Here is a 19,893-nt window from a genome sequence, read left to right on the forward strand (position 1 = left end):
GACAGATTGCTTCCATTTTATTATTTTTTCACCATTATTGGTAACTCAGTGGTGACATTTGGTGACAGAGATGTATGTTAATACTTTTTGTTTATTTTATTAAATTTTTTTGTTTGAGGGTCACCCCCAATGGTGAATAAGGGTTACTTCTGGCTCTGTGCTCAGGGGTCATTCCTGGTGGATTTTGGGGGGATATATGGGATGCTGGGAATTGAACCTGAGTCAGCTACATGCATGGCAATTGTCCTCCCCACTGTACTATCGCTTTGGTCCTATATTTTTTAAAAAAATATCTTAGGGTAGAAAGATGTAGTTTGGCCAAGTCAAAGGGTCTTCATATTTAAATGGATCTTGGTATGTTACCTGACAGCTTTTCAAAATGTGCCAACTGGGCCAACAATATGAGAAGAAATTGCTAGTTTTTGCTACACCCTTGCCCACTCTGAATTGGAAAAAAATGTCTCAGAGTTTAGAGATAGTATGTGACTTATGTAAGACTGACCTTAATTTGATTTCTGGCACCACATAGTTTCTCAAGCACTGCCAGGATTATCCTTAAGTACAGTGGGTTGGCCCAACACCCTCCCTTCCCCAATTAAAACAATAAAAAATAGGGACTCTTGGTGCTGGAGAGATAGTACAGGGGTTAAGGTGATTCCTTTGAGTGTGACTGTCCCAGTTTGATTCCTGACACCTGTATGGTTCCTTGAACAATGCCAGGAATAAGCCCTCTGCCAAGTGAACACTTATTTGGCATATTGAAAAAAAGGTGATTTTTGCGGCTCATTTTTAGGTGTTGGAATATCACCTATTGAATATTTCTTCCAATGGGTTACAAGTTCTTAAGTCTCTCCTTGTGTTGTCATATATTTGCTGTAAAGATATTTGGGCATCGCAAATGGGAAAATGACCTCTAATGGGGATGGTGGCAAACCAGAAGCCAGAAGGCATCAGATGTTCTTGATCCTAGTCAGTGAAACTAGTCTAGGTGCCTTGATTTGTCCATCTTTGAAATGAAAATGAAGTACAACAAAATGGTAAAGAAATGACTATTTCTGGTTTTTGTGGAGCAACTCCTAATTGAAAGAAAGGTGAAGACACAATATATTCTTGACAAAATTGAGCTGAAGAGATGAGAGTGGAAGATGTGCTGGCCATGGGTCTAACCTGACATCTCCCCTCTTTAACAAGTTTGTTGAAAGAAGCCGAATTCCATGCGGAGCAGAGGGAACATGAATTGAATCGGCGGCGGCAGCTGGGCGTCTCATCCTCACATCATTCCCTGGATAATGCTGACTTTGATAACAAGGACGATGATAAACACGACCAGCGGTTGCTCAGCCAGTTTGGAATCTGGTTCTTAGTAAGCAAGAGAAGTTAACTCTTCTCCATTCTATTTCTCATTCTAATATGGTGCTGATGATGTGTTTCTCCTATTCTCTTTAAAGATGTAAATAGTGAACAATTAACCGTAGCAATGGGACTTTATACTCTAAGACAGTGATTGTCAAGCCAGGGCTGCACAGTTGATTTAACTGAAAAGTTATTATCTGGGGGAAAAAATGACAGTGCTTAGATTCTACTCTTAAATTTTGGGAACTTTTGGGGCTGGAGTGGTGGCCCAGCAGTAGGGCATTTGCCTTGCATATAGTTGACCTAGGACTGACCTTGGTTTTATTCCCTGGGGACCCATCTGGTCCCCCAAGCCAAGATCCATTTCTGAGCACAGAGTCAGGAATAATCTCTGAGCATCATTGAGTATGGCCAAAAATTTTTTTTATTTTGGAACTTTTCCCAAAGCCCCCTTAATAGATTCTCATAAATAGTCATGGATTGAAACTTACTGTGCTAGGCCTTAGAAATCTACCTTGGGCAGGAAACAAATGGGAAAGTAGATGATCACAGATTGGATTGAATTTGTAATTTGCACATCTTTTTTGTCCTCACGAACACACACAGGACAGTTTTCTTGAAAGTTCAAGCTCTTTATTAGTTGATGGCAACTCTGTATATAGCTGGAAAAATTAGAGCCAAACCAACACAAACAATTGCTCTTGGTTCATTAAACTGTGCTATTCACTAAGTAGTCCTCAAATATGCAGATCCCAAATTCAAAACAAGCTGAAAGTTTTGCAGAGAAGCAAGCTTTTGGTTTGGTCCTTGGGAAATGTGAATTAAGTCTCTCTAATGATACATTTCTTTAAGGCTTTCCCATGGCTACCTGAAAAAAAATCCTTTTTTAAAGAATTATCAAATTGGAATTTAATTGTTTATTTTCTCATGTTTTTCTCCTAGAACTTATGTCCATGACTACTATTATGGTGTCTTTAAAAACAAGTTAAAAAAAACTTGTTGATGGTATTCCTAGGCCATACTAGGGTGCTCAGCAGAGCATTCCATCTGAATGATGGGCAGCATTTTAAAGTTTTCTTTTCACTGGTGTGAATTGGGGATCTCAAGGATTTCAGAACGATGTCAGATTCCAATTCTTATCCCAGTTGAATCATTTTAGATTTGAAATGTGGATTACTTTTTTAAATTTTTATATCAAAGGTATTGATGCCATTTTACTCATAGACTTTACTTTTAATAAACATGCATCTAGAGAACAGAGAGAGAGAGAGGGAGATCTTATGGTAAAGGGTAAAAGGCTAATGTGGAAGGTGCCATATGAATGGAGTCCTATTGCCATGAATTTCTCCAGGAGAGAGGAATCCTTGGGCTCTGTTCGAGAGGAGGGATCCTTGGTTATTTTATAAAGCTGCCTTCGAATGACCTTGAGGACAGTTGGAGGCTGAAGTTGATTCTAACCCACATCCTCCCAGGTGAGCCTTTGTACCCCCGGGGAGAACACGCCCACGGAGAGCTTGGCCCGGCTGGTGGCCATGGTGTTCCAGTGGTTCCATTCCACGGCCTACATGATGGATGATGAAGTTGGAAGTTTGGTGGAAAAACTGAAACCTCAGTTTGTGACCAAGTGGCTAAAGACAGTCTGTGATGTTCGTTTTGACGTCATGGTCATGTGCCTTCTTCCCAAGCCCATGGAATTTGCCAGGGTAAGTGGAGGCCTTCGACTTTCTGGGTGAGGACTTGGGTTCAGGGCTACTGTAGCCAGTGGAGGGGTCTTAGTGTCTGTAGAAATGTTAGGAGAGAAGGGAGTTCGGTCATATCATCTTAGGGGACATGCAGATTTGTAAAGTGAAACCATGACAAGAGAAATTGGGGACCATTGAAGGGAGGATTGGGAATGTGATTGGAGTGGGTTGGACCATAAACATGGAGCCACAAATACTTGGGTTCCATCCTGACCCTGTATGCCCACATACCACCCCCCCCCCCAACCCAAGCACTGCTGGGTGCAGCCCTGGTGACCTTTGACCACTACAGGGATTGGCCTTGTCTCTTCTTTGCAACGCTAATTGATGTGCCCTCATAGCAATAGCAATAGAAACAAAATGAAGAGAATATTATTACTCAAAATGACTGTACATTTTGTTTTGTTTTATGCCTCTCATCTGGTGGTATCCAGGGCACTTCCAGCAGTGGGGACTCAGAGAAATTATATGTGGTGCTAGGGATTGAACCAGGGTTGGCTGCATGTAAGCAAGCATGATTGTAGTTGGGTTTCAGTCATAAACAGAATATCCTCCTTCACTAGTGCAACATTCCCACCATCAATGCCCCTCACCTCCCCGATCCATGCCATGTATTTGAGACAGGCTTTCCACTTCTCTCATTCTTTAATATCGTCATGCTAATTGTTAGTGTATTTATTTCCCTAACAGCATTCATTACTTTTTGTGGTGAGCTTCAAATTGTGAACCAGTCGTTCCAGTCCTTCCATCCCTTAACTCTATTGTCCTTGGGCCTTATTACAATAATGGCATGAGGGGCCGGGCGGTGGCGCTCGAGGTAAGGTGCCTGCCTTACCTGCGCTAGCCTAGGAGACGGACCGCGGTTCGATCCCCCGGCGTCCCATATGGTCCCCCAAGCCAGGAGCGACTTCTGAGCGCATAGCCAGGAGTAACCCCTGAGCGTCACCGGGTGTGGCCCAAAAACCAAAAAAAAAAAAAAAAAAAAAAAATAATGGCATGATAAACACCTTAAACCTCTGTACTATCTCAATGGCCTCAACTGCTGAATATTGCTATTAAATTAATGAATTAAAATTTATTAATTAAAGCCATAATAGCTTCTTTTTGAAGCATTTGGAGTCCAGTCCTGTAGTGATCTTTGGTCCAGTTAGTTCCCTACTGTTCCCAGAGATGAATACCTCTTTCTCTTCCTGTTTGGATGCCAAAGGTGCCTTTGCTCTGGCTTTGAGGAAAGGTCTATGCTTTGTCCTTCCTGCTTCAATAGATCGTAGACTCCAGTGTACAGCTGCAAAGACTCCCTATATCTTGAATAAAGTCTCTTTTGTATCTAACCCACTATGGCCAATTTTTGGCAGCAAGATACTATGTTTTCTCCCACCTCAACTATTTTCTTTTTGGGGGATATGGGTGGGTGCCGCACCTGGCTGTGCTCAAGACTAACTACAGACTCTGAGCTCAGGGCTCATTCCTGACGGGCTCAGGGGATCATCTATGGTGCTGGGCATGAAACCTGGGTCAGTTGTGTGTAAGGCAAGTATCTCACTTGTTGGACTAGTTCTCTAGCCCCTATTTTCCAAGTATTGTTTTTTATTTCTGATGTTTTCAGTATCTTCTTTCACCATGGAATTGAGGTAGTTTTCAGTTGAAGAAAGAAAGACATTTTGGGTTCAACAGACACAACCCATCCATCCCAAGGAGGCCTGTGATTCAATTTCTAGGACTCAGGGTGCTTGATGCATTTATCATTCTTCTTTGGTGCCACCTACTGACTGTCCTAGAAAATGGGAGTTTTTGCATAATGGAAACTTTCCATTTTCCAGGCTTTCTTTGCCTGTGTCCAGGTTTTCTATGATGATTTCATTTGGAACAGAGAAAGATTGAGGTGACCTGATTCTGGAAGAAGAGAAAAGTTGATTTCTATGGTCAGGGACCACATATTCTGAGGCAATAGACATGGAAATAAAAGGGGAAGAAGAAGAGGGGAGCCTTGATGGGAGGGATATAGCACTGATGAAGGGGGGTGTTCTTTTTATGACTGAAACCTAACTACAAAAATTTTTGTAATCATGGTGCTTAAATAAGCATATTATTTTAAATGGAAAAATATAAAAGCAGAAGCGACAGAGTTCATGGATCTCTCACACAGGCCTCTGCAGTGATAACGAACCAGCCAACGAATTGAGATATGCGCACAGGGCTTGTTAAGCTATGAGTGGGAACTGGCAATTGTTTGCTTTGCCCACATCTGACTATGCTCAGGGCTTACTTTTGACTCTGCACTAAGGGATCACTGGTGGGGCTTGAGATCATATGTGGTGCTGGGGATTGAACCTGGGCTGACTACATGCAAGGCAAGCACCCTACTTTCTCTGACTTCATCTTTTTCTTCCCTTCCTTTCCTTTCCCTTCCCTTTACCCCTTTCCATTTCCTTTCCCTCTTCCATTTCCCTTTCCTTTCTTTTTCTTATCACCCCCCCTTTTTATTCCTTGTTAATGTTGCACAGTGTTTGCACATGTGCCTGGTTATGATGCTCTCACATTTATTTATTTGACTGTGGTGTTTTTTGGGGGTTGCATATCAGTTCATCAGGGCTCACTGAGGTTTGTGCTCCTTTGATTGTGGTATCAACACATGTACCCACTGTGATCATACTATTTTGAAGTGGACAAGTCCTGGTTGCAGTTCTAGGGTGGGAGGGATATTTGCTCACACATTGGCTTACTGCGATGGTACTTCCTGAAGGTGCCAGTAGTGGAGCTGCCAGGATTGTGTGTGCTCGGTGCATGTGGAACACTAGAAATTTGAACTCGTGATCAACTACTTTCAAGTCACTCTTTTATTTTCTTCCTATTTATATGACAAGTAATTCATGTTACTCTTATTCATTGGGTAAGTCTGAATTTGGCCTGATCATTTACACAAAGACAGAAAAAATGATAAGCCACCCCTTTGCCCTCAGAAGTTTGTTTGACTGGTACTTTGACTAGGAATCTCAGACCTGACATCTTGGAGGATAAACCTGCCCATTGCTTAGGGTTTCTCTCTTTTTAGGGCTTCTCTTGGCTCTGTACTTAAGGATCAGTTCCTGTAGTGCTCCAGCAGTGCCATGTAATTTGAGGGGGACCAAATTAGAGTCGTGTAATACAAATGCCATCACCCCTGTACTATCTCTCTGGCCCCCAAACTGGACTTTTAAAATCCTCTAGAGATTAGGAACTCAAGAATTTGTCAGGTTTAATTTGAATCAGCATCTATATATTTGAAAGAATCTCTCTCTTATGAAGGTCCCCCTTATATTTTTTGTTATGTCCCAGGTTGGCAAGCTTGGAAGCAGTTGAGCAAAGCTTATTAGACACTTGGCAACTGTACTTCACACAAAGGAAGGTCAAGTGTAGCCCCAAATGCAGTTCTTCATGTCCTTTTAAAGTGTGGGGTACAGCTGCCCAAAGTGGATGTGCACAAATATAAGTGGGATCACAATAATGGGAAATGTGATTGCAGTTAAAAGGTCAATAAGAAGCTGGTTCTTAGTAAAATTTCAGCGGGTGGTTCTTTTCAGAAAGAGGCCCCCTCTCTGGATTTGACTCATGAAGGGAATTTCTGAAATTTCAGAAGGTGACCCCCATGTCTGTCAGACCAGTTCAGGGAGTCCCTACAAGAAAACAAGGAAATCCTACAGGAGCTAATCTCTGCAGCATAAAGCAGCAATCCTTGACAAATGCCAATCTTTGTTATTAGCAGAAAGGTTTATTTAAGACTAGCTGAAGGGGGAGGGTCAAAAAAAGCCCCCCAAAATTCCATAAAAAAACTTTATGGGATTTGCCAGGATTTGCCAGGAAAGGATCTTCCTTGTGTGTCCATAGGCTGGGAACTTTAGAAGGCAAGTTCCAGGCTGGTTTTTCCAAGAAGGCTTTGTAATGTTTGTCTTTGCTCCTTAAAAGCTCTCTGGTTGTAGTTGAGTTCATGTGCACCATTCTCAAACCTGATGTTCTTTTCAAAGCTTTGATGATATAAATAACATTTCCAGTAATATTCTGTTCCAAGGTATACAGATTCTTACAGAATTGGTGTTAATGACCATCAACATGAGTTTCTGAACTCTGGAGGTATCAAGATATGAGAACAAAATTAGAAGGTATCATTTACTAAACTGTCATGAGCTTTGTTGTTTAAGAGAAACTTATGCCTAGGAAATAGAACCTTCCAGAACTAACAATGCTCTAAAGAAAGAAAACCCATCAACATTCTGCATCAGTTTATTTAGGCATGTGTAATTAATTCTTGGACTGCTTGAGGCTGGGTTAGCAGTTTTCTGAACTTGTCAGATGCTCAGTTAGGGATCTAGCATCCTTACTTCATCCTGCTATGTGGACATATTACTAAACGTTGCCATCAGGAATGTGTATTTCTTATGACAACAAGAGTTGGAAATAATCACCCTGGCCAAAAACTGGGTTCTGAAAGGAGTGATATGCATGTTACCTTTTCAGTAGCAATATTATAAACCACAGTGCCTTAAAGGTGGGAGAGAAAGAGGGAGGAAGGAAGAGAGAGAGAGAGAGTGTGTGGAAGAGAGAGAGAGAGAGAGAGAGAGAGAGAGAGAGAGAGAGAGAGAGAGAGAGAGAGAGAGAGAGAGAGAGAGAGAGAGAAGGGAAACTGCAGGCATTAGTGATGGGAGATGTGTACTGGTCAAGGGTGTTGGGACATTATATGACTGAAACTCAATCATGAACAATTTTGTTAATGTGGAACTCATGGTGATTCAATTATTATTATTATTATTATTATTTTTGGATTTTGGGCCACACCCATTTGACGCTCAGGGGCTACTCCTGGCTAAGCACTCAGAAATTGCCCCTGGCCTGGGGGGACCATATGGGGCACCGGGGGATCAAACCGAGGTCCATCCTATGCTAGGGCTTGCAAGGCAGACACCTTACCTCTAGCGCCACCTTCCCAGCCCCTCAATTAAAATTATTAATTAAAAACAAATATTGGGGCTAGAGCAATAGAACAATGGGTAGGGCATTTGCCTTGCCCACAGCAGATCCGGGTTCAATTCCTGGCATCCCATATGGTCTCCGACCACTGCAGGAGTGAATCCCGAGTGTAACTTTTGAGCACCAGGGCTGGAGTGATAGCACAGCTGTAGGGCATTTGCCTTGCATGCGGCCAACCCACGATGGACCCCTATTCGATTCCCGGCATCCCATATGGTTCCCTGAGCCTTCCAGGAGTGATTTCTGAGTGCAGAGTCAGGAGTAACCCCTGAGCGTTACAGGGTGTGACCCTCCTCCCCCCAAAAGTGACCCCTGAGCACCACCAGGTATGGCTCTAAAACCAAAAAAAAAAAAAAAAGTATCTCTGAGTATCAGTCATTCTTTTCCCGAGATCAGAGCCAATCCTTTCTGCTTAAAAGGAAGCAGTCTAAAGTAGATGATTGTTAGAGACATTGGGAAAGCTTCAGAATAAAGCAGTAAGTAGCTGTGAATGATGAAAGGCTTAAAATGGTTGTTATGAAAGATGTGGGAAAATACCTGGCATTATAATATTATTTTATTACATTATCTACAGCCAGGTGAAGGAATATCAGGGCATATAGACATATAGACAGGGCATGGCAAATTCTTAAGAATTTCACACAATTCCCCATAGATTGATAACATTTATCTTTACAGTTTCAACTAGGGAAGGGTAAATGCCCTTTATTTGGTAATGTTTTGTGCGCTGTTAAACATATCCAGTCAACCTAATGAGGAGGGTATGATTGAACAATTTTATTTTTTTTTAAACTAGAGGACGTAAATCCTTTGAGATTCACAGACCCTCTAGAAATCTGGAAGTCAGTTTGAGAGCAAGATTCTGTTTAGGAGTTTGATTTAGGAAAAGTCAAATAGCAAAGGTTGTTGGAAACTGTCAAAAGGTTTAGTTATTACTTCATTAACCAGGGCCATAGGCCACTGTGGAAATAATACTAGTGCTTGATAATCCATTTAGCCAAAATGGTAGGAAAATATTTCAAAAATAAATATAGAAGGTAACATGATATTTTTTGTATTAGCTATTGGGGGTATGTTTATATCTATCAGGGATTAAACCCAGGGGGGCAAACATGTAAAGCTTTACTTTTGAGTCATATTTTTTGTCTACCTGCCCCTCTTCTGCATGATGTTTTATTAAGGTTGAGAAGACTTAGTTCTCTTAAATAATTGAGCAACAGGATCTGAACTCACTCCAACATAGCCCTACAGAGAACCTTTACTATTTTCTGTTTCATTCAGATTTCCTCTTTATTTTCTTTCCTGTGTACCTTCATCTGGCCTCTATAAACATTTACTTTGGGAATTAATATTTATCCTTAACAAAATCACATCCTACTCATAGAATATTTTCCAGAGAGTTTAAAAATATACTCATATTTCTATTAGTTTTGTGCATATTTAAAATGTCCAATATTCAGAATATCTATTTTTCAGGAAAAACCAAGGGGTTGACAAATGTTAGATGACTCTCATCAACATTCTGTATCCTTTTTTTCCCCTTTTTTTTAAATTTGTTTAATTTTTAATTATGAGAACAAAGATGCAAAGAAAGAGGACAAGGTAAAGTTACAGTGGAAGGACAATCACCCATAACATAATTCTCAGAAGAAGTCCCCTTGCTGATATCTTAACTTTGAACTTTTAGCCAAAGAACATTAAGATAAATAAAACAGAATCCATGTACAATTACTTTGTCCCTTAAGTCCCCAGATTGTAACACATTATAATATTTCTTAACAGCACACAAGGCAATCTAAAGCCATAAAACTTATGTAACTCCTTAAACATTACAGGGGTAGTATTTTTTTACATTTTCATGTACATGCTTATTAGCTTAAGTTAACCTCAAATTTTAAGTGGTTTTTTTTTTTTTAAGGATTAGAGTCAAAGGAGCACAGTAAAAACGGTGTTAGAGTGGCAATTGTTGTTTGCATAGGCCCACCAAAATATGAGGGGCATGGAAAGGAATAACCTTGGCCTAAATACAAAGAGATCTTACCCCTGAAGTTTCCTGCCAGGCAAGCTAGATCATCCAATCCAAGACATTGTCTGTAGTGCCAACACACATATTTTTCACACAGTCTCTGTTGTTGGTATCATGTTTCTGTATTAAATATCCTGGAATCTCCATATCCTACATTGAAGTCAGGATGTGGAGCATCCTCTCGTTTCACCTCACAATCAAAGGGCAATGCAGGGAGCCCTGTCCTGTAAGCAGGTCGTTGTTGTTAAGTCTTCTCAGTGTTAAGGGAAGTCTCTTTTGAGCAGGTCGATGTCTGAGCAGTGTAGGGTCTTCCGTGGTAGAGAATTGCTTCCAGGTGATGTTATAGACAATCCTGGATGTTTCGTGGATGGCTTCCCTGGTTCAGGGGTGAACATTCTGTATCTTATTTGCAAATTTGATGAATATACTAGCTCACAATTTAGATGCTTATTAGTTCTATAGCACCTTTCCTCTTTTATACATTTAACTAACCCTTGTGGAAGGCCACACCACTTTGTGATGCTCAGGTCTTACTCTTAGCAGTGCTTAGGGGACCATATAGGGTACAGGGGATCAAACTTGGGCTTACTGCATGCAAGGCAAATACCCTGCCTACTGTGTAACTTTTCTGGTCCACTAATTTCTTTTTAAAACGAATGCTGTTGGTTTACATCACTTTGAAGCAACTCTAGGTTTCAGGAGAAAAGCATTTCCATTCTGTGTCTAAATCTCATCTTACAAAGTTCTGGCCCTTAACACAACCTAAACGAGCCCTTCCACTGGCTTCTTGCACCCCTTTCCCTTCTGCTTGGGTAACCAGTGGCAACTCCATTGTTCATGGAGTCAAGCAATTGGCTTGTTTGTACCAGTTCATTTGCTTTACTTATTCATTTTTTTGCTCCTGAGTTAACACATCTGGTCTTTGATTTCCTGACTTATTCCTCTTAACATAATGGACCTTGTTCAGAACTTAATGGCAGACTAGCATTCCATAGGTGTATAGACTAAGCACCTTGATTTTAATACTATATTTATATATGATTATTCATTGATGGTGAAGGGCTTAAAATAGTTGTTATGAAAGATGTAGGGATATATATTTTATATATTGTATGTAAATCAAGGGAATCAGTACTCTTTATGATAAGGTTTCATGCATACAATGTTCCAACCCCACACCCTCTACCAGAGCATTTGGTTTCTTCTGCCATGATGTCATGGTCCCTCCCATTTTTTCTCATCTCCCCAATCACTCTTGGCAAGCCCAGTTCTGGAGTACAGTTCTTAGGTTCTGTTGTTGTGACTATGTGTCATTCTCATACTATGTTTTTTATATCTCACATATGAAAGAGATAATTCTGTATCTGTTCTTCTTCTGGCTGACTTCACTCAGCGTGATACTGTATAATTTCTTTCATGTAGGAGCAAGTTGCATGATTTTTCTGTTCTTATCACCAAGTAGTATTCCATTGTGTATAGATACCATAGTTTCTTTATCCACTTATCTTTTCTGAGGCACGTATATTGTTTCCAGGTTTTAGCTATTGTAAATAGTGTTACAGTGAGAAGAGGAAAGCAAATGACTTTTTTGATTAGTTTTTGGGCCATTGGTGGAATTATTGTGTCATATAGAAGCTCAATTCCTAGTTTTTTTGCTGAGTGTCTATATTGTTTATTTAAGAGGTCAGATCAGCCAACATTTCCATCAGCAGTGGATAAGGGTTCCTTTCCTACCACATTGTCATCAACTGTGTGTATGTGACATAGTCTCACTGTTGTGAAGTGATACCTCATTGGTTAAATTTGAATTTCCTTAATGATAAGTGATGTAGAGTATTTTTTATATACACATTGCTATATGTCTTGCATATATCCACTTATATGTCTTCTTTAAGGGAGTGTTTGTTCATCTCTTCTCCCTAGGATTTAGATCCTTGAGGAAGATGCCAAGTAGCGAATTAGTTTTCCCTCAGTTTTGCAGGTGGCAGTTCCGTTTTCCACCCAACTTATTGAAGAGGTGTTCTTTCCCCTGTTGTATGACTTTGACTTCTTTGTCATAGATTATATAGTCATATATATGTTCATATATATGTGGACTTATTTCTTGGCATTCTGTTCTTTCCTTAATCTGTGTTCCTGTTTGTTTTAGTATAGTACAGATTTAATTACTGTTGTTTTGCAATATAATTTTAAGTGAGGTTACATAATACCTAAAATAGATTTTTGCTCACCTGCAATATTTAATGAATATCAGCTACTTTATTTTTAATTTCAGGTAACTAAAAGGATTTTGGAAATATCTCCTAAGAAGATATATTACAAAAGACAATTATTGTTCATTAGAAGTGCAATGCAGTAAAGGGGGATGCCTCATTCAATCTTGATCATAGAGTTTAGGAAGGAGGACAGAGAGGGGACAAAATCAAGGTGGGAATTTGGGGCCGGAGAGATAGCATGGAGGCAGGGCATTTGCCTTGCATGCAGAAGGACCGTGTTTCAAATCCTGGCATCCCATATGCTTTCCAAGCCTGCCAGGAGAAATTTCTGAGCGTAGAGCCAGGAGTAACCTCTGAGTGCTGCTGGGTGTGACACAAAAACAAAAAACAAAAATCAAAATGGGAATTAGATAAAAAAGAGAAATAACGAGGGACAAGGGGTCAGGACTCAGTCATACTGGTGATAAGGAAGAGTGGTCTAGTTATAAATCCAAAGCACACACTTAACACTGCAAACATGAGCTCTAAGCTGTAATCACTGAGCTTTGTAATATGTTGGACAAGGTGGCAATTGGGTTGTTGTAGGTTTGGGGGAACGGTGGAATATGGGAGTACTGTTGATGGGAGTTGGCACTGGTGGTGGGATTGGTATTGAAATATTATATGCCTAAAACTCAACTATTAATAACTTTTCCAATTACGGTTCTTTAAAAATTTTAAAAAAAGATATATATTGTTAAAATAAATTTGTATAAATAGTATTCAACTTGATATAAATGAAATCTATACATTTAAATGAAATATGCAAGATTTTTTTCTTTTGTTTTATTTTTGGGTCACATCCAGAGATGCTCAGGGGTTACTCTTGGGCCAGGAATTACTCCTAATGTTGCTCAGGGAACCATATGGGAATTGAACTCAGTTTGGTTATGTGCAAGGCAAAAGCCCTACCTACTATACTGGCTCTTTTAAATATTTTTTTTTAAAAAATTAGTAAAATACCTTGATTTACAAAGTTATTTATAGTTGAGTTTAGACATAAAATATTTCAGCACTGAACCCACTACCAGTGTCAAGTTTTATCATCTTCAACTGGTAGTAAATATAATATGAACTTATTTGACTAGTAAATGCATGTAAATAATAATAGTATGCTCATGTCATACTCAGGTATAGATAACTTCGAAGACACAATTTGTTTATTAGATCATGAATACTAAATTAATCTTATTTAATTTATATTAATTTGGCAATACTGTGCCATGCCTTGTGAAGTACTCCATATATTCCCCTGAATAATGCCAGTGCAGGGGTTAGTTTGTTTATTAAAATTAACTGACTTAAAATGGGATGAATTTAAAATCATTTCCATCAGTATTTCATGATAACAGTAAACATTTAGTTGTTGTTGTTTTTGGTTGTTTTTTTTTTTTGGGTTACACCCAGCAGTGCTCAGGGGTTCCTCCTGGCTCCACGCTCAGAAATCGCTCCTGGCAGGCTCGAAGGACCATATGGGGTGCCAGGATTTGAACCAATGACCTTCTGCATGAAAAGCAAATGCCTTACCTCCATGCTATCTCTCCGGCCCCCAACAGTAAACATTTAGAGCCAAAATATTGGATCTTTATCTAAAATCAGAATTATAAGAAAAATCTAAACTGGTGATTTCTACTTTGTCTTGCACAAACTTAATATACCATTTTACTATATCTTTTACTAAAAGATATGAGCCTGGTAAACATGAATTCATCTGGCCTTTGACAACATTTTGTGAAAAAAAAAAAACGATGGCAGTATAGCACTGGGACATTGCTCTCTCTGCTACTTTATTCTCTATATTGAAAAACTTCAACATGACATGTACAGTCATAAAAAATCTGGATTTCTCAGCAGCATGGTTCAAAAGCACATATGCGTAATGGGTTTGTTCAACGTTAGAAATCATGCTCCAGTTTCTTATACTCATTCTGTTAGAAATACATATTGGGAGCTTTGAGTATCTGTAGTAGATAATTTGAGTATCAGATAATTTGACTATCAAATATTTGATATTTGAATGTCAGATAGTTTGAGTATGTGAAGGCAAAGAGTCCAGGTTTGAACTATGATGATCTCTTTGGTTCTGTTTTAAACTCCAGATTCCTTTTCCATACTAATGGGTAGCAGTGGTTAGTAGATTCTTGAAAAATCTCAGTTGGAAGGTACTTGGCTCATAGTTCAGGTGTGATGGAAACAAGATTTCTTGGTACCCATTTCCTGTCATATGTTTTTGAGTGTCATTTTCACAAGTGCTTTTGTTCTTTTCCCCTGTGACTGTGATATGTATGCCATCAGGTTGGTGGATACTGGGATAAGTCCTGCAGCACAGTGACTCAATTGAAAGAAGGTCTCAACCGAATTCTCTGCCTGATCCCATACAATGTGATCAACCAATCTGTCTGGGAATGTATAATGCCCGAGTGGTTGGAAGCCATCAGAACAGAAGTCCCAGACAATCAATTAAAAGAATTCAGGGAAGTATTAAGGTGGGTAAGTAGTTTAACGAAGTCGACATAATATGATACTAACATTTGGTGAGCATGTTATTGTGCTAAGCCTTTTCTTTGATTTCTTGGTCTCCTTAACACCTAGAAAGAGAAATTTAAAGGCCTAGGGTCCAGTGGTTCTCTTAAATCATATTAAGATGACCTTAAATTGCTCCAAAAATTGTCCTTGTGTAATAAGTAGATAAATTATATGATTTAATCCTCCTTCCCCCAATCTTTGAATAAAGTGGACTAATTGTGACAGGAAAATGTGTTTTGATGTTTGGGAAGCAGCTTGAATTCCTTGGAAAAGGCAATACTAATATAAGTTGGTACATTGATATAATTAATAGCCATACAAATGACATCTATTCGAATGACATAAATTCTTACAGTTAAAATGAAGACACACATAACAGTTTGGACTGTATATCATTTATGTGTTTGGTTTCCCAAAGTTAGTTATAGGTAAGAAACCATTGGAAATGCAACTGTTGGTAAGACCTGCTATATACCCACTGCTCATTTACCCTTCTGTTCTGCTTTTCAGCAAAATGTTTGACATTGAACTCTGTCCTCTCCCCTTTTCCATGGAAGAGATGTTTGGCTTTATTAGTTGTCGGTTCACAGGCTACCCTTCCTCTGTGCAGGAACAAGCTTTACTCTGGCTGCATGTGAGTAAACAACATAGTTGGTCATTGTGGACAAGAGTTGTGCTAGGAACTCAGCTTCTGGGGCAGAGGGTGGGCAATTACTGCCAAGAGTCCACATATCTATGTGCTGCCTGAGAATTCTCTGTAGATGCGTCACTCATATACATAGAAAATTACAGCCAAAATTGTGGTTAATAAGACACAGATTTATGCAGTTGTATTAACTGAGTTTCTAGCAGCATTTTGGTCCTTTTTGCATTTTATATCAATGGATACTAAAAATAATAAGGGCTGTCTGGTGGGATTTGAGTCTTTTGATCTGAATCAGGTCCTTTAGTTGAAAAGGTTGAGTGCTATTGATTTAGGAAGTCATTCATGTTGTTCCCTCCACAGAGAATGACTTTCTTTCCTGTCCCCATCTATGAATTCCAACTTCTGCTTTAAAGTCCAGCTCAAAAATTCTCATCACTGCAGTTTTCTGCTACTTCACAGCCCCATCCTCCCATCAGAATTCATTATTCCTTCATCCAGTATTCATCCAGGTTCTCTCAGTGAATTCTATTTCTGTCTAATATTATACCTCGGTCCCTTCCCCGTTATAGATGCCTAGTGTGCAGGGACCAGGCTTTTCATTTTGGAATTAAAAGCTCTCATGCTTTTTTTCCAGCATTTGGCATATGCTTCATATTTAGTGGATGTTCAATAAGGCCTTATTAGGTCTGGGGATTGGAATCATTGGTAGAGTGCATGTGCCATAAAGGTGAGGTCTTGGGTTACATATTGAGCACCCCACCTCTCCAACCCAATCACCCACTTAACCCACCCACCTCCCAATTCACACATCATAGTTCATTGAAGTGAACCAAGTACCTGAGAGAAAGTTGGGACAGTATCAGAAAAGGAGGTGAAGCCACACATCGATGAGTTATATGTATTAGTTACATGTCTGTGTCACAGAAAGTGCGATTGCAAAAGCTTGTTGGCCAGTTGTGAATGCACCTTTTATGGATTCCAAATGAAGGAACAACATTTTTCTATAAGTGACAAAAAGTTAAAGAGAGTGTTTAGGAAAGATCACTTTGGGAACCCAGAATTTGAGCACCCCCTTTTATAGATATCAATAAGAGCATTTTTCATTTTAGGCAAGACAGTTAGTTGTTAGACGTGATGTTCTTTCAGTTGCACACTCTCTAATCTCTGCCATATTGAGGGAGTATAAATTTCTATGCTCCACTGAAACTAGAATAACTGAGAGTTTTGTGTGCCAACTTGGCCATGTGGCCATGGCTTTGGTTTGATGATAGAATGTTGTAACTGAAGGCAGTTCTAAATCACGTGTCTCCCTGCTTAAGGAATAGAGTAAGGAGTGATTTGATTTGACTCCATTAATTAATTTGGGAACCTAGAGCTCTGATTGCCAGACACATTATTATACACTGGGGTAGAAATGAGAAAAAACATGAGACTTTATCCTTCCTGTCTTTGGGGCTATCACAGGAGGAGAGATTTTATCAAATCATTAACTAAAATAAAGTGCTCTAATAATGATATGCTTGAAGGAATCAGAGAGACAGAATAGCAGGGAGGGCACTTGCCTTAAACACGCCCGACCTAGCTTGCTGGCACCCCATATGGTCCTCTGAGCATGGCATTACTGAGCAAAATTTTGTGTGGTTCATTCTCTCAACCTCCCAATACATTCAAAATGGCAGAGAAAGACAAGAACAAGGACACGTTAATTCAGTGTGAAGGAAGGAGAAAATTCAGAAAATTCATTACAGGTAAGATACATTATTCTGTTCCAAGGATATTTGAGCTGGCAACAGAGAGCAGGACCTGATGGAGTCTGCCAATGAATTGGGCAGGGGCTGGAGGAAGGTTATACCCAGATTTTACTGATCCAAGGGAATGTGATGAACCAGGCCTTCAGTGAGGGTCAATGTCAAGAAGACTTACAAGTTAGAAGAAGAGCAAAATGATTTAATGGACATGGGTAACGGGCAGAGGGAAAGATTCAATGGCAGCATTGACTCGTTTGGCATGAGAATGGTGCTGTGATGTATGTGTAAGGCTAAATATTCTTATGTTCATTCATTCATGTTAGGAAAACCTGGCCTGTCATTTTGCTGAATTTTGAAGTGGACATTTGGGGGGATATATGCCTATTTTTTCCTTCCAGGTATTATCGGAGTTAGACATCATGGTTCCACTTCAACTACTAATAAGTATGTTTTCGGATGGAGTTAATTCTGTCAAAGAGCTGGCGAATCAGCGAAAATCCAGAGTCAGTGAACTGGCAGGAAACCTGGCTGCTCGAAGGGTAATTATTGCTACAGTTGTATTTTTTTCTTTGTTAAAATTTTGAAAATTCTTGTCCATTCTGTGGGGCCTAAAAGTGGCAGCATCAGAATCAATTACTGTGAAACTTTTTTTTCTTCCCACCTCACAGTCAGTACTTTAATCACTTAAATAATAGAAAGCATTTAAGTGAGACATATCTAGTTTAGACTGTAATTAAAAAATTGCTGCATTTTCATTTCCCTTCAAGTTTGTTCCATACATACATAGCAGTGCTCTGTTGTCTCTGATGAAAGGGAGAAAGTAGGTTTGGGGAACATTATTCTTAATACATTTTAGGGTCTTGGAGAATGAAAAAGGTTTCCAGCTACTGAGAAGATTGGAGCTTAGCTTTGGGGTGAGTGAATAGATGTATTTCCCTGTAATTGTATTTTGGGAAAATGAGATTAACAGGTGGTGACTGGGAATGATACTGTCAGTCTGAACCAGCTCAGTCCCTTGTATTGACCTTATATAAGTTTGTCAATAAGAGATATCAATATTACCTGTTGGAATATTATCTAGCCTGGATGAATGAGAACTAGTGGACATATTTGATAATTTTTCTAGGCAGACCTGATGGAGTTTCTGATGCACTGGCATTTCCAGTCCAGGATCATTTTGTTGAGCAGGTTGATTTAGAACTAATGGTTGACAGGAATTATTCTCAGCTCTTTCTTTGCCAAGTGTCTCCACAAAAATGTCCTCCATGCTAGGCCCTGCTATTCCATTCTACCCATGGTCTGGAGACCAAAAAGTAGAACAAAATCGTGAAGTCATAGCATGTAGTCAATGTTTTATGAAAGTCATTTCTTGTTCTTTTTTTTTTTTTAGCTGCCTCATGGGAGCGCTTGTCAAATTTACAAACACTTGTTTTATAATCTTCAATACTAATTCATACTTTGCAATAGGTTCATATTTAATGTTCCTGCAGATTTGTTTACAGCTGTGAGGAAGACTTTTATCCTCATTCTGAATGAATCTAAGATTCAGAAAGTGAAATGATGATCAATAGATAATGCTATAAATAGCCAAAGTATTCTGATTATTCATATGGATCCCTCTTTTCTTAAAAAACAGTGTTCAGGGGGCTGGCGAGGTGGCACTAGAGGTAAGGTGTCTGCCTTGCAAGCGCTAGCCAAGGAAGGACCGTGGTTTGATCCCCCAGTGTCCCATATGGTTCCCCCAAGCCAGGGGCAATTTCTGAGCACTTAGCCAGGAGTAACCCATGAGCATCAAACGGGTGTGGCCCGAAAAACCAAAAAAAAAAAAAACCCCAAAAACAAAACAAAAAACCAACAACAACAGTGTTCAGGGGCCGGAGAGAGATAGCCCAGCCCAGTGGTGTTTGCCTTGCAAGCAGCCAATCCAGGACCAGGACCTAAGGTGGTTGGTTCAAATCCCGTCGTCCCATGTGATCCCCCATGCCTGCTAGGAGCTATTTCTGAGCAGATAGCCAGGAGTACTGAGTACAGTTAGTGTGGCCCCAAAACAAACAACCAAAACCAAACCAAAACAAAACAAAAATCAAAACAGTGTTCAAGGAATCTTCTCATGTCCAGAAAGATGTCTATGAGTCAAAAAAGAATTAAAAATGATGTACAAAAATACCAGTCATGTTAATGCTACAGAATGTATTAGGAAGTGTTGACTTTTTTTTTTTTTTTGGTTTTTGGGGCACACCTGGTAACATCCAGGGGTTACTCCTGGCTCTGCACTCAGAAATCACTTCTGGAAAACTTGGGGGGCATATGGGATGCCAGGAATCGAAATACCGTTTGTCCTGAATTGGGTGCACGCAAGGCCCTACTGCTATGCTATCTCTCCAGCTCCCAGCTGAAGATTTTTTTATGGAGACTGTCTATAAAATCCTATGAAAGGGGCCACAGATATAGCACAGCAGTAGGGCATTTGCCTTGCATGTGGCCAACCCAAATGGACTCGAGTTCAAGTCTCATTGGCATCCCATTTGGTCCTCCAAGCTTGCCAGGAGTGATTTCTGAGTACAGAGCCAGGAGTAACCCCTGAGTATCATTGAGT

General features: G+C 39.7%; 1 protein-coding gene across 1 annotated transcript in view; it reads left to right on the forward strand.

Moving 5' to 3' along the window:
- Window positions 1-19,893, forward strand: part of UNC79 (unc-79 homolog, NALCN channel complex subunit) — a 307,457-nt gene that overhangs the window by 137,836 nt on the left and 149,728 nt on the right. Inside the window, exons 13-17 of the mRNA XM_049769769.1 lie at window positions 1,192-1,363; window positions 2,826-3,056; window positions 14,673-14,863; window positions 15,414-15,537; window positions 17,696-17,836. Coding sequence (XP_049625726.1) covers window positions 1,192-1,363; window positions 2,826-3,056; window positions 14,673-14,863; window positions 15,414-15,537; window positions 17,696-17,836 — 859 coding nt within the window. The remainder of the gene's footprint in view (window positions 1-1,191; window positions 1,364-2,825; window positions 3,057-14,672; window positions 14,864-15,413; window positions 15,538-17,695; window positions 17,837-19,893) is intronic.

This window comes from Suncus etruscus, chromosome 3 (genome assembly GCF_024139225.1).
Source record: "Suncus etruscus isolate mSunEtr1 chromosome 3, mSunEtr1.pri.cur, whole genome shotgun sequence".
In the NCBI taxonomy this organism is placed as follows: Eukaryota; Metazoa; Chordata; class Mammalia; order Eulipotyphla; family Soricidae; genus Suncus; species Suncus etruscus.